This window comes from Microcaecilia unicolor, chromosome 10 (genome assembly GCF_901765095.1).
Source record: "Microcaecilia unicolor chromosome 10, aMicUni1.1, whole genome shotgun sequence".
Lineage (NCBI taxonomy): Eukaryota > Metazoa > Chordata > Amphibia > Gymnophiona > Siphonopidae > Microcaecilia > Microcaecilia unicolor.
The window spans coordinates 371,924-387,961 of record NC_044040.1 but is presented as its reverse complement, the minus strand read 5'-3'; the positions used below and the strand labels follow the sequence as shown (position 1 = coordinate 387,961).

General features: G+C 42.0%; 1 protein-coding gene across 1 annotated transcript in view; it reads right to left on the bottom strand.

Moving 5' to 3' along the window:
• The window catches only part of CD36 (CD36 molecule), a 79,589-nt gene that overhangs the window by 17,062 nt on the left and 46,489 nt on the right, over positions 1-16,038 (bottom strand). The window contains exons 7-8 of the mRNA XM_030216128.1: positions 11,529-11,598; positions 7,980-8,167 (exon numbers count right to left, since the gene is read on the bottom strand). Of these exons, the coding sequence (XP_030071988.1) occupies positions 7,980-8,167; positions 11,529-11,598 (258 nt within the window). The remainder of the gene's footprint in view (positions 1-7,979; positions 8,168-11,528; positions 11,599-16,038) is intronic.

The window sequence follows — 16,038 nt, the reverse complement described above, 5'->3', positions numbered from 1 at the left end:
CTGGTCATCCCTCTCCTTATGCACCCCTGCCTTTGACTGTTGCCTTTTCTACCTGTTTAAACACTAAGATCGTCAAACACAATAACCCCCAATTCTCATTCTTCTTCCATACACAGAAGCACTTTGCCCCCTATATTGTATCGTTCCCTTGGATTCTTGTAACCAAAGTGCATGACCCTGCATAAATCTTAGTTGCCAATTATCAAACCATTCTTCAAGCTTTGCTAGATCATTTCTCATGCCATCCACACCCTCAGGGGTGTCCACCCTATTACAGAGTTTGGTATCATCCACAAAGAGACAGACCTTACCTGACAACCCTTTTGCAATATCGCTCACAAAGATGTCAAAGAGAGCCGGCCCGAGGACCCATCTCTGCAGCACACTACTGATAACATCTCTTTCCCCAGAGTAAGCTCCATATTCCACTACCATCTCTCTCCTCCCTTTTAACCAGTTTTTAACCCAGTCAGTCACTTTAGGTCCCATACTGAAGGCGCCTGTTGAGAACCATGTTGAAGGCTTTGCTAAAGTCCAAGTTCACCACGTCTAGTTCCCCTCCCACGTTTAACTGTTTGGTCACCCAGTCAAAATCAATAAGATTCATTTGACTTGAAATGACCTGCCTCGGGTCCTGAAGTCCATTCAATTTGAGAAACCTCTTCTATGTTTGTGCAGCGCTGCGTACGCCTTGTAGCGCTATAGAAATGCTAAATAGTAGTAGTAGTAATTCTCCGCTTTAGAAGCGTTTGTTTAGTTTACTGGCCAGCAAGGTCTGACTGAAGGTCTGTGATTTCCAACCTCCTCCTTACTTCTGCTCTTGTGCAAAGGGACCACATCCGCCTTTCTCCAGTCCTCCGGGACCACTCCAGCCTCTAAGGATTACTACTACTACTATTTAGCATTTCTAAAGCGCTACAAGGCGTACGCAGCGCTGCACAAACATAGAAGAAAGACAGTCCCTGCTCAAAGAGCTTACAATCTAAGGATGCATTGAAGAGTTAAGACAGCGGAGCTGCCAGGACTTCTCTGAGTTCCTTGAGTACCTTCGGATGTATCCCATCAGGCCCCATCGCTTTGTCTACTTTTAGTTTAGCTAGATCCTCACAAACACAGTCTTCTGTGAATCGGTCCTGGTCTACCATACATCCATCCCCATTTGCATTTGTTTTTTGCGGTCCTTACCCCAGCCTTTCATCCATGAACATAGAACAGAAATAATTGTTAAGCAGTTCAGCTTTATCCTTATCAGCTTCTACATATTCCTCCCCCTTGGCGTTGAGCCTCACAATACTATTATGACACTTCCTTCTGTCACTTATATATCTGCAAAACATTTTGTCCCCCAATTTTACCGTATCGGCTATCTTTTCTTCCATTTGCCTCTTTGCTTTCCTAACAACTTTTCTAGCTTCCCTTAGCTTTTCCAGGTACTTTTGCCTGTCTCCCTCTTTCTGAGTCATCTTGTAACATGAGAAGGCTAACCGTCTTTCCCTTACCTTGTCAGCTACTACGTTTGAGAACCACAGCGGCCTTCTTTTCCTCTTACTTTTATGTAATTTTCTAACATAAAGGTTTGTCACCTTTAAAATAGCTCCTTTCAGTTTTGTCCACTGCTGTTCTACTTTCTTCAGCTGCTCCCATCCAACCAACTCTTCCTTGAGAAATTCGCCCATCTTGGCAAAGTTAGTTTTTTTTTAAATCTAAGACCTTCAATCTTGAGTAAGCCCTCTCCTCCTTTGTTTTAATATTGAACCACACCATTCGGTGATCACAAGATGCCAAAAGATCTCCCACCATATCATCAGAAATATTTTCCCTGTTTGTAAGCACCAGATCTTGAATAGCTCCATCCCATGTCAGTTCTGTTACCTGCTGCTGAAACAATTCGTCCTGTAGAGAATCCAAGATTCCTTTGATTCTAGACAACCCTGCAGCAGGGACACCCCAGTCGACATCCAGCATATTAAAATCATTTGTCAGTAGTACTTCCCCTTTCCTAACTATCTTGTGAATGTCTTCAATTAAGTCTCTGTCCAATTCTTCTGACTCTGAGGGTGACCTGTATATTACATCAATGTAAATACATTTTCCTTTCCCTCTTACCAATTTGACCCACAATGCTTCTCCCTTACCCCATATATCCTGCAATTCTGTCACTTTAATATTATTCTTTACATATAATGCCACACCTCCACCCTGTCCTTCCTGAATAGATTATAGCCAGGTATAACTATACCCCAGTCATGGTTCTCCATGAACCACGTCTCTGTGACCACCACTAAATCCAAGTCAGCTTCTGTCACTAAAGCCTCTAGATCTAAAACTTTATTTCCCATACTATGGGCATTGGTATACAAGGCTCTCCAGAGGTTACTCTTTTTTTCTGCTTTCTGTAAGGGTCTTTGATGTCTTACCTTCCTGAGGGTTATTAATGACTTTGGGGCTTTTCTCTCCCAACCCCAGTAAATTTAGTTTAAAGCCCTCTTTAGTGCTTTAGTCAGTCTGTTTTCCAACATCTCCAGTTATGACAGTCTGCTAAATCACCTGCACAAGTGAAGCATTCACTACCTCAACCTTTCTTGCTGTTTCTTACAAAGTCTCTATCCTTTTTGGAAAGATCTTATATATAGATTTCTCCTGAGTGGTGGTCTGACTTTCTGTTTTAACTGTCAGCATTCCAGTATCCCTAGTACATTTCAAAATCATACCCTCCAATATTACCAAAGTTGTCCAGATGAATTGAGAGCCACACCTTCTGGGTGTACCAAACTCACCACTAAGGTAGTCATGGTAGGGGGAGAACCTAACAAACAGCCCCAGCTGTTTCCCAGAGATCTGTAAACCATGCTACAAAATTGGTAGATGTATGCTGAATGTCCTTTGTGTGTTTCCATTTCAGTTTAAAATGAATTCTTCTGTAATGTCAGAAGCCTCACTTGGCAGTATGGAGGAGGATTCTACCTGCTTAAATTTGGACATGTGAGTGGCCATGGAGAATTTCATGGGTCATGCTGATGTTAGGAATTTAGGGTGAAGGGATTTGGAGTTAGCTTATGCCTTTATGAATAGTTAAAGGCGATTTACATTGAAGTACAATAGGTTCAGATTGATGTTGCTGGATTTGAGAAGACAAGACAGAAGCACATTTCATTTCTTTAAGCAAAATACTTCAGCCCGAATGGTCCTCCATGGAACCCAAGATTCCCTCTTTGTAAAGGGCTGACGAGCTACAGAACTCTTGGAGTCCATGGCGTGGTACTAGAGTGGCAGAGGTTAAAACAGCTGGGGCTGTTTGTTAGGTTCTCCCCCCTACCTTAGAGGTGAGCATGGTGCATCCAACAAGTGTGGCTCTCAATTCTGGACAACTTTGGTAATATTGGAGGGTATGATTTTGAAATGTACTAGGGATACTGGAATGCTGACAGTTAAAACAGAAAGTCAGACCACCACTCAGGAGAAATCTATATATAAGATCTTTCTAAAAGAGAAGAGAGCACTATCTACATATAATACACCTTATTTAAGAAAATTGCACACTATTTACATATAATATGCCCTCTAAGAAAAGAGAGGAGCATTTTTGATATGTCATAAGTACATAAGTATTGCCATACTGGGAAAGACCAAAGGTCCATCAAGTCCAGCATCCTGTTTCCAACAGTGGCCAATCCAGGTCACAAATACCTGGCAAGATCCCAAAAAAGTACAAAACATTTTATACTGCTTATCCCAGAAATAGTGGATTTTCCCTTAGTCCATTTAATAATGGTCTATGGACTTTTCCTTTAGGAAGCCGGCCAAACCTTTTTTAAACTCTGCTAAGCTAACCGCCTTTACCACATTCTCTGGCAACGAATTCCAGTGTGAAGAAAAATTTTCTCTGATTCGTTTTAAATTTACTACAGTGTAGCTTCATCGCATGCCCCCTAGTCCTAGTATTTTTGGAACGCGTAAACAGATGCTTCACATCTACCCGTTCAACTCCACTCATTATTTTATAGACCTCTATCATATCTCCCCTCAACCGCCTTTTCTCCAAGCTGAAGAGCCCTAGCCACTTTAGCCTTTCCTCATAGGGATGTCGTCCCATCCCCTTTATCATTTTCTTCGCCCTTCTCTGTGCCATTTCTAATTCCACTATATGTTTTTTGAGATACGGCGACCAGAATTCAACATAATATTCGAGGTGCGGTCGCACAATGGAGCGATACAAAGGCATTATAACATCCTCATTTTTGTTTTCCATTCCTTTCCTAATAATATCTAACATTCTATTTGCTTTCTCAGCTGCAGCAGCACACTGAGCAGAAGGTTTCAATGTATCATCAACGATGACACCTAGATCCCTTTCTTGGTCCGTGACTCCTAACGTGGAACCTTGCATGAATTAGCTATAATTCGGGTTCCTCTTTCCCACATGCATTACTTTGCACTTGCTCACATTAAACGTCATCTGCCATTTAGACGCCCAGTCTCGTAAGGTCCTCTTGTAATTTTTCACAATCCTCTCGCGATTTAACTACTTTGAATAACTTTGTGTCATCAGCAAATGTAATTACCTCACTAGTTACTCCCATCTCTAGGTCATTTATAAATATGTTAAAAAGATGCGATCCCAGCACAGACCCCTGGGAAACCCCACTAACTACCCTTCTCCATTAAGAATACTGACCATTTAACCCTACTCTCTGTTTTCTATCTTTTAACCAGTTTTTAATCCACAATAGAACACTACCTCCTATCCCATGACTCTCCAATTTCCTCTGGAGTCCTTCATGAAGTACTTTGTCAAACGCCTTCTGAAAATCCAGATACACAATATCAACTGGCTCACCTTTATCCACATGTTTGGTCACCCCTTCAAAGAAATGTAGTAGATTGGTGACGCAAGATTTCCCTTCACTAAATCCATGTTGACTTTGTCTCATTAATCCATGCTTTTGAATATGCTCTGTAATTTTGTTCTTTATAATAGTCTCTATCATTTTGCCCAGCACCAATGTCAGACTCACCAGTCTATAATTTCCCGGATCTCCTCGGAAACCTTTTTTAAAAATTCGGCGTTACATTGGCCACCCTTCAATCTTCCAGTATCACGTTCGATTTTAAGGATAAATTACATATTACTAACAATAGCTCCGCAAGCTCATTTCTCAGTTCTATCAGTACTCTGGGATGAATACCATCCGGTCCAGGAGATTTTCTACTCTTCAGTTTGTACAAATGCCGCATTACATCCTCCAGGTTTACAGTGAATTAATTAAGTTTCTCCAACTCTTCAGCTTTGAATACCATTTCTGGCACCGGTATCCCACCCAAATCTTCCTCGGTGAAGACCGAAGTAAAGAATTCATTTAATCTCTCCGCTAAGGCTTTGTCTTCCCCGATCACCCCTTTTACTCCTCGGTCATCTAGCGGTCCAACCAATTCTGTTGCCAGCTTCCTGCTTTTAATATACCTAAACAAATTTTTACTATATGTTTTTGCCTCTAATGCAATCTTTTTTTTCGAAGTCCCTCTTAGCCTTCCTTATCAGCGCTTTGCATTTGACTTGACATTCCTTATGTTGTTTCTTATTATTTTCAGTCGGTTCCTTCTTCCATTTTCTGAAGGATTTTCTTTTAGCTCTAATAGCTTCTTTCACCTCACTTTGCCCCTTATATTGTCTAAATCCAACTTTAGATGTTTTCCTGAAAATGTCCAAAAATCTAGTATTGAAAATGACCATTTTCAAACCAGAAAAACAACTATCTTTTTTCTTTGAAAATGACCATTTCCTAGATGTTGTTTTGCTTAGTACACCTATCTTTCTGGACCATTTAAAAAACAAAACAAAACGGCCAAATGAAAAACGCACAAAATCAAGCCATTGGGACGTAAGAGGAGCCAGCTTTCCTAGTAGACTGGCCACATAGACATTCCAGCAGAGCAGAGGGGCACCCTAGGGGACACTGCAGTGGACTTCACATAAAAGGTCCTAGGTATACATCTCACCACTACCCCCTTATGGTGAGCCCTTCAAAAGCCACGAAAAACCTACCGTACCCAACTATACACCACTACAATAGCCATTACGGCTGAAGGTGTCACCTATATGTGGGTACAGTAGGGTTTTTTTTTGGGGGGGGGGGGCTGACAGAAGTGTAACAGAGTGGATTATGGGCCTGGGTCACCTTCTCTACAGTGCACTGCACCCACTACTAGGCTATTCCAGGAACCCGCTTACTGCTCTAATAGGACTGGCCATAACATCTGAAGCCGTCATAGAGGCTGGTATGTACTGTTTCATTTACATCTTTGTGGGGTGGGAGGGGGGTCAGTGACCACTGAAGGAGGAAGGGGTGTCATTCCTTTATTCCTGCAGTGGTCATGTGGTCAGTTAGGACACTTTTTTGTAGCTTATTTGTTAATAAAACAGGTCTAAACCAAAATGTCCAATTTATAGCGCTGGATGTTTTTGTTTTGTTCCATTATGGCAGAAAAAGGTCCAGATCCCACCCTTAACAGACCCCTGACACACTGCCTTGTGATTTGAATGCACTTCTGATGGACTTTATGTTAAAACGTCCAAAAATTGGATTACAAAATACCAATTTGAATTTTTTGTGAGAAAAACATCAAATGCAGATTTATGCCACTTTTTGGATGTTTTTCTCTTTTGAAAATGAGCCCCAGAGTGCACTGTCTGCATATAATGTGTCCTCTTTAAGAAAAATATGCCCTATTTGCATTTAACATGCCCTCTTTCAGAAAAGTATCTTAACGTATCAAGACCTTACGCCACAATATTCAAAAATATAATTCAAAAGCTATAATAAGGAATTATTAGATCCATCAGGATCTCATAATTCAACCCTCAGGCAATAACTTAGCCATTGGACAATAGGGAGAATATGCAATCGTCATTGATCCAGCAGTATATATATCCACAATTTATCATTTATTATTGGATACGAGATCTCAGTGAAGATTTGTTTTTAATTTTTGTTTTGTTTTTTTAGGACACAGACCTTGAGACAGCTTTGGGGTGAAACATGAATTCATGTCACTGTGATGGATCTCCTGCTTTGTATTTTCACATATAACTGATATTTCAGAACAATATAAAAGAGAAAAAAGAAACAACTTTCAAATAAAGATAAGTGCTATTTTTTATAAAGTGTGCATATACAGGTATATATACTGCTGAATCAATGACGATTGCTTATTCTCCCTATTGTCAAATAGCTAAGTTATTACCTGAGGGTTGAATTATGCAATTCTGATGGATCCAATAATACCTTATTATCCCTTACGATTTAACTGGCCAGAAGGGCAGCTGACCAGTTAAAGAGCACTTAACTGGCTATCCGCCGATATTCAGCAGAGGATAGCTGGTTATCTCCTACTGAATATCTGTGGTTAGCAGGTAGTAGATAGCTGGTTATATTGGGTGATATAACCGGCTAGCCACTATTTTTAAAGCCAGTTTAGTGGCCATATTCAGCCACATGAAAAGGTGGGATATCTTTGGCCGGTTTAAAGATAACTTGCTAAGTCTGAATATAGAGTTAGCCGGTTATCGTTAAACCAGCCAAAATTAAACTGAATATTCAGTGCCAGTCACTGGAAAAGTCCCAGCGACGACCACGGAAGGTAGCTGATGTTAACTCCCGCAGTCTGAATATTGGCCCATATATCTTTTGAATTATATTTTTTATTTTATATTTGAATTATATTTTTGAATATTGTGGAGTAAGGTCTTGACATGTTAAAATACTTCTCTACGTCCTCCTGATTGAAGACTTGTATGTCTGCTTTGGATTCAATCTACTCTTTAAGAAACGAGCGATCTATCTACATATAACATACTTTCTTTAAGGAAAGGGCACACTATTTGCATATAATATGCCCTCTTTAAGAAAAGATTTTATATGGTTTTTTTTTTTTTTCGATCAGCCTTTTCTTTTCTTTATATTTGCTGAATGTTGCCTTACTATTTTTACAGGCTGAGATGTCTAGAAGGCCTCCTTCAGTACAGTTTCTTGAGACAATATTTTCTGTGCAAAAGCACCAATTGTCCGGATTCACTACAGAAGATGCAAAAGCACTTTCAGGGATTACGAACCGATAAACAGGAATTCCCTTCACATTCTGTTCACTCTCAAATTTTGTGTGGAATGATCTACATATAAAAAAGAAAGAAATTACATTAATGGGTCACCTCAAGTAGTAAAAGAGAAAAACACTTATAAGGAAAGGGAGCAGAACTTGAGCTGTAGCGGTAGTTCCTTCTGCTACACGTTCCTCCCTTCACCTGCTGGAGTGTCCGGCACATTCTTGAGACCCTTTTTTTTCCACAGTTCAAGTTTACAAGGAGGTGGACAATTCTGAATGTGCCTACAAAATTTGCCTGGTGCCTATGCAAGGACAAGCCATAGGAAGCAGGTCTTGAGATTTCAAAATGAAATTCTGGCATACATCGGGCAACAACCCTAGACCCACCTCTGGGGCCTCTCATTTTTCCAGTGGAGAAAACTACCTTGACTTATATATAGTGCCCCCCAAATTCCACACCAGGGGGGACAATTTTCAATGTAATCTACAGAGGATAATTTTGTAATTGAATAGACATGTAAGTAGTACACTTACTCCATTCCAGAGGGCAAGAGAAGTTGGAGATACTTGGAGGTTAATTGTAATAGCCTCAGAGAATATGTTATATATGGCCAGCTATGATACCCTATTAAAGAGGATTGGCTGGGAGCTGGAGATATGGGACCGGATGACTACATTTTAGATCGGGTGTAATCATGTGATTAGAAAAAATATATTACCGAACTAGACTTATCTCTTTTGAGACCTTCCCATTATGATCCTGCAAAAAGTGTTAAAGCAGAAGCAAAAAACATAATGATATTTGTATAGAAGAGGAAACCACCCAGATTTACATCTGCAAAACGTTATACAGCTAAGCAGGAAGGAGGGTTAGAGATGCCATGGCAAGACTGATACTTTAAGACAGCCCAACTAAGAGTGATAGTAGAATAGGGTCAGATTTAGCATGGAAAGCAGTGAGTGGACTAGGAATGGTTAGAATCAGGTGGGGGCGGGAGGTACCACTGGATTTACTTAGAGGGGAGGAGAGGAGGAAAGGCTCATCTATATACATAGATGATGTTGTGGTGCTGGAAGGGAGAGGAGAATAAGGTTAGGGACTGGCAAAGGGATTTCTCAAATGTCCCCTATTTAGAGGAGATGGGGGTGTTCCTCAAAGTTTGTGTGTGGGGGGTGGGGGTTCTTTTGTGAGTATGGAGTAAATGGGATGAAGGTGGGGTCAGTTGATGAATGAGTGGTCAATGTGCCCCTCTGAGAAATTGCAAGGGCTTCATTCTATGAGCTCCAGGGACTTTTGAGCCTACCACTGGACAAGACATTCTTTGAGACAAGGATGATAAAGGAGGCAATGCGACAGCCGAGGACAGATTTTGAGAAGTTATAGACAGGGGAGTGGCTACAAGGTATGAAGGATTTATTGTCAGTTATAGTATGTTGAGGGATGGGAGAGAAAGTCAATATGGATTTGTGAATGGCTGGGAAAAGCAGATAGGGGAAGTTTGGGACACTGAGATTTGGGAGGAGATATTTCAAAACACTGCTAAAATCTCAATATATACTATAATTTTAAAATGGGTATAAGGTATTCTATTGGTGATACCTCAGGCCTTCTCATTAAGAGGTTGTGCCGCAGTAGTACTGTGTCACGAGGACCAATTTTTGATCTAGTTGTTTCTAATGTTTTTGTAAGTGATATTGTAGAAGGGTTGTCTAGTAAGCTTTGCCCCTTTGCAGATGATACCAAAATCTGCAATAGGATAGGCACTCCTGATGGTGTGGATAACACGAACAGGGATGTAGAGAAGCTTGAAGAATGGTCTAGAATTTGGCAAAACTAAAAATCAAAAATCATGGAAACCATGCACACCTAAATAACTATTCAATCCAGTGACAGCCCTGTTCTTCAAACAGGAAACAATTTTTAAGAATTTTTTTTGACTTATAAAATTTTTTTTTATTTATTATTTTTTATTTAAAAAGGAGGAAAAAGCCTCAGCACTCAAAGGTAATTGCCAGCGGCTGGGCATAACCCACTTGATTTTCAAATGCCAAAGCTCCTTCTGACTAAGACCAATCATCAGCGTGGTTGCCTGTCAAAGTGCCTTACTCAGACAACTGGTGACGGAAACCATGAGGGAAGGGTCGACGTTGGATCCAGTGGTCATAAATGGAGGAAGTGTTTCCAAAGTCCATGTGGGTGCCCACCTAGGTAATAGTGATCATCACAAGATATGCTTTAATGTAAGAGCAAAAGTGGAGTGTGGACGCACAAAACTCAAAATACTGGATTTCAAACATACTGATTTTGGTAAAATGGGAGAATACTTGTAGAAGGAGCTGATGACAGGGGTAGGAACTGGAGAAGTGGAAGTGCAGTGGTCCAAGCTGAAAACTGCTATAAATATGGCAACTGACCTTTACGCAAGGAAAGTGAACAAAAACAAGAGAAACAGGAAGCCTATATGGTTCTCCGAACAAGTGGATGAAAAAATAAGAGCAAAATAGGCTTCATAAGTACATATAAATACATAAGTACTGCCATACTGGGACAGACCGAAGGTCCATCAAGCCCAGCATCTTGTTTCTAACAACAGCCAATCCAGGTCACAAGTACCTGGCAAGATCCCAAAAAAGTACAATACATTTTATGCTGCTTATGCTAGAAATAAGCAGTGGATTTTCCCCAAGTCCATTTTAATAATAGTCTATGGACTTTTGCTTTAGGAAGCCATTTAAACCTTTTTTAAACCCCACTAAGCTAACTGCTTTTACTACATTCTCTGGCAACAAATTCCAGAGTTTAATTGCATGCTGAGTGAAGAAAAATGTTCTCTGATTTGTTTTAAATTTACTAGTTTGTAGATTCATTGCGTGCCCCCTAGTCCTAGTATTTTTGGAAAGAGTAAACAAGCGATTCACATCTACCCGTTCCACTCCACTCATTATTTTATAGACCTCTATCATATCTCCCCCAGCTGTCTTTTCTTCAAGCTGAAGAGCCCTAGCTGCTTTAGCCTTTCCTCATAGGGAAGTCATCCCATCCCCTTTATCATTTTCGTGGCCCTTCTCTGTACCTTTTCTAGTTCTACGCTATCTTTTTTTAAAATGGTATCAGAGCTTGAGAGAGACCTTGCTGGGGTCTGAGTACATTTTTAAAACCCTACATTAATGTGACATAATTTGATAAAGATGCTAACATACTTATGGTTACATTTGTGGGGGTTTAAAATGTAATTATATCATGGTCAGGGGGGGCAACATACTTATTTGCCTACAACCCACCAAAGGGATAACCCTGCCCTGGCAAAGCCAGTGAGTGGAAAAGGAGATGCCACCTGGGGAAGTACAGAATCCAATTCAATCTTCATGACACACAACTGATGTGTCATACAGTGAAGTCAATTTCTGTCCTGTGAAAGTGTCAATACCTGCAGATTTCAGAGTTAAACAAAGCCAAATTCGTATTCTTGTCAACAAACGGAGGAAATGATGCGGCATCTGTTAAGAGTCATAAGAAAAAGGAAATTAGTGGTTAAGTGGCTTCTTGCTTTTAGCAATATAAATGTGAGATCCAGTGAATATTTTCTCAGATATATGTTAAGAACAGAGATCAATGTACAATGAGGTACACACAGAGAAAATCCATTTTATTTAGCAATTTAGAGGTATATTTTCAGAGGAATTTCCCTTTGAGTATCTGGTGGTTGGTCGGTGTTATGGAAATCCTTTACTCTGCAAGCTCTGCAGGTGCAAAGTGTATGGATTTGAAAATGAAAAGTTATTTTAGAGCAGTGGTTCCCAAACTGAGGGGTCCTTTTACAAAGAAGAACTAGCGTTTTTAGCTCGTGCTAAAAATAAGCGCAGACTAAATGCTAGAGAAGCCCTTATATTCCTATGGGCGTCTCTAGCATTTACCAAATGCTAAAAATTAGCGGGCCTTTGTAAAAGACCCCCTGAGTCAGGACCCCAAATGGGGATACCAAAACATGACAGCTCCCCCTCCCTCTGGATCTCCACTGGCACCTATACCCAAATACTGGCAGTCAGCATGGTGCTCTCTGAGGTCGACAACTTCTACTACTTATCATTTCTATAGCGCTACTAGATATATGCAGTGCGCTGTCCACAACGTGTAAGAGATAGTCCCTGCTCCACAGCGAATGTTCACAACACTGCCCCGTCCTCTTGTGTGGACTTCCTGTTAGACTAGAAACCCAGGCACAGTATTGGGGTCTATGAATGCACACTAGAGACCTGCACAGGAATGGGGTTCTCGCAGGGATGGAAGCAGTTCTGCGGGGTTCCCATGGGGATGGAAGCAGTTTCTGAGAAATTCCCGAGGAGATGGAAACAATTCCTGTGGGATTCCCATGGAAGTGTAAGCTACACCTGTGCCAGCCTCTCATCTACCAAGTTCTTTGAGTGCTGCTGTCTCCTCCTCCTCCTCCTCCTCGCTTTAACAGCACAGAAGCAGAAAGTCTTCCATTAAGGAGGTGGTAGAGACACAAATGATGAAGGAATTCAAAAAGGCATGGGATAACACAGAGGATCTCTAATTAGAAAATGGAAATTATAAAAAACCTAAACTTAAATGGCTGCATGTGTGTGGATGTGTTGAGTGACACTTAGATGGCGACTCTGGCTGTGATTAACCAGGGCTGATACTGGGCAGACTTGTATGGTCTGTGTCTAATATATGATAATCTGGTTTAGCATGGGCTGAAAAGGGCTTAGACAGCAACTTCAGCAGCTGGAACATGAGGACAGTGCTGGACAGACTTTTACGGTCTGTGTCCCACAAATAAGAGGAATAGTCTGGAGTGGGCTTTTACGGCAGCTCCAGCAGTTGGAACATAAGGATAGGAACAGAAAGATTTCTATGGTCTGTGTCCCAGAAACACCAAAGAGAGAACATAATCAAGTATATAATATCACACTCATTGATTTAATCATGAATAGATAATGAGTGTGACTATTGGGCAGACTGAATGGACTGCTCAGGTTTTAATTTGCCATCACTTAATATATTACTACTAATCCTCTTTGCTCCCGGGCTGATGCGCAGACCTCAGCTCTGACACAGGCACAAGCATCAGATGTCACCTGACCTACTGGCTCATGCATGTGGCGACCTCTCAGCATACAGTGCAGTGAATCAGAGACAAATCGTACATGTGTGCACCAGAGTGTTCCAACCCAGCTTCCATTTCTTCCTTCCTGCAGTGCTGTGGCTCAAATGCAGAGAGAGACTGAGAGAGCTGACAGGAATGGGTCTTGCGGGGATGGGTGGAGATGGGTGGGGATGGGTTAAATTCTTGCAGGGATGGGTGGGGACTGGCAGGGATGGATAAGATTTCTGTCCCTGTGCAACTCTCTAGTGCACACTGACACACAGACCCTGGCCCGGCCCCTCCTCCTGTGTACAGGTCCTTAAACTGGAAACCCCTGCAAAGTACTGGGATCTGTGAGAGTCAGTGTAGCAGGTTCCCTGCCAAATTGGGCTACTTTTGAAGGCTGGGTGCAGAAAATTTGTTATGGTGGCAAATTACAGATTTTTGGCTTCTTTCTTGCAATGTGTGCAGGTTTTTGGGCAATATTCACTATTCAACCAACGGAAGTTCCAAACCTCAGTCTAATATTATAGCTGCCTCTCTGTGCAATCCAAGCCTCATTCTGCTGCTCTCAGCATGTTCCAAGTCTCATTAGACATTCCTAACTTCTTCTGGGGCCAATGCAGAAATCAGCCACAGGGTTATCACAAGTTGAATGGGTTGTACTTGTCCAGCGATGCAGAGTGAAATTGTACGTGGGAAAACACAGTGACTTTGACGCCTGGCTTGCCTTCTTCCATGATCCTTCCTCCCCCTCTCTCATCCTTGGTGACTTTAATATTCCTGCTAATGATCCTTCCAACTCTTATATTTCCAAGTTACTCACTTTAACATCCTCCTTTAATCTCCAACTATGCTCCACCTCCCCCACTCATCAAAATGGTCACTGTCTTGATCTCATCTTCTCCTCCAACTGTTCACCCTCTAGTTTCTTTGCCTCTGATCTTCCCTCCTCTGATCACCATCTTATAACTTTCACACTTAAATCTCCTCCCTCCCAGTCCTGTCCTATCTTATCTAATTTATCTAGGAATCTTCACGATATTGACCCTTCATCTCTATCCTCCCATGTTTCAAACCTCCTCTCTACTATGGCACCATCCACGTCTGTCAACGAGGCTGTTTCTTCTTACAACAATACTCTATCCTCTGCCTTAGACACTCTTGCACCTTTGATGACCCGCCCTGTAAGGCGTACAAAACCCCAACCTTGGCTGACTTCTAATATCCGCTACCTACGTTCCTGTACCCGCTCCGCCGAATGCCTCTGGCGGAAATCTCGGGCCCTTGCTGATTTCTTACACTTTAAGTTCATGCTGACCTCCTTCCAATCTGCTCTTTTACGTGCCAAACAGGATTATTATATCCAACTGACCAACTCTCTTGGCTCTAATCCTCGACTTCTCTTCACCACATTGAACTCTCTCCTCAAGGTGCCCCCTCCCCCAACTCCCCCTTCATTATTTCCTCATACCCTTGCTGAATTCTTTCACAACAAGGTTCAAAAGATAAATCTTGCTTTCTCTACCTCACCACCTCTCCCTCCACTAGTCCATTCCCCTCTCTCTCCTTCCCCTCATTCCCTTTCCTCCTTTCCTGAAGTTACTATTGAGGAAACTACACTTCTCCTTTCTTCCTCAAAATGTACCACCTGTTCCTCTGATCCCATTCCCACCCACCTTCTTAATGCCATCTCTCCTGCTCTTATTCCTTTTATCTGTCACATTCTCAACCTCTCACTTTCCACTGCGACTGTCCCTGCTGCCTTTAAACATGCTGTGGTCACACCTCTCCTTAAGAAGCCTTCACTCGACCCTACTTGTCCCTCTAATTACCGACCCATCTCCCTCCTTCCCTTTCTCTCCAAATTACTTGAGCGTGCTGTTCACCACCGCTGCCTTGAATTTCTCTCCTCACATGCTATTCTTGACCCACTACAATCTGGTTTTCGCCCTCTCCACTCAACCGAAACTGCGCTTACTAAAGTCTCCAATGACCTATTACTGGCTAAATCCAGAGGTCAATATTCCATCCTCATTCTTCTTGATCTTTCCGCTGCTTTTGACACTGTCGATCACAGCATACTTCTCGATACCCTGTCCTCACTTGGATTCCAGGGCTCTGTCCTTTCCTGGTTCTCTTCCTACCTCTCCCTCTGCACCTTTAGTGTTCACTCTGGTGGATCCTCTTCTACTTCTATCCCTCTGCCTGTCGGCGTACCTCAGGGTTCTGTTCTTGGTCCACTCCTCTTTTCTATCTACACTTCTTCCCTTGGTTCATTAATCTAATCCCATGGCTTTTCCTACCATTTCTATGCCGATGACTCCCAAATCTACCTTTCTACCCCTGATATCTCACCTTGCATCCAAACTAAAGTTTCAGCGTGCTTGTCTGACATTGCTGTCTGGATGTCTCAATGCCACCTGAAATTAAACATGACCAAAACGGGTAGGGGGAGATGGGGCTGGGTCTGCCTGCCTGAAGTGCACTGCACCCACTAAAACTGCTCCAGGGACCTGCATACTGCTGTGATGGACCTGAGTATGACATCTGAGGCCGGCAGGACATATTTTGAAAGTTGGTTTTTGAGGGTTGGAGGGGGTTAGTGACCACTGGGGGAGTAAGGGGAGGTCATCCCCGATTCCCTCCAGTAGTCATCTGGTCAGTTCGGGCACCTTTTTGAGGCTTGGTTGTAAGAAAACAACAAAGAAAGCGGGAGGGAAACCAAAATAGACCAGATAGAAACCACAAAGAGTAAGAGCACCAAAGAAGGGTCCTAATAAACTTCTTTGATGCTCTTACTCTTTGTGGTTTCTATCTGGTCTAT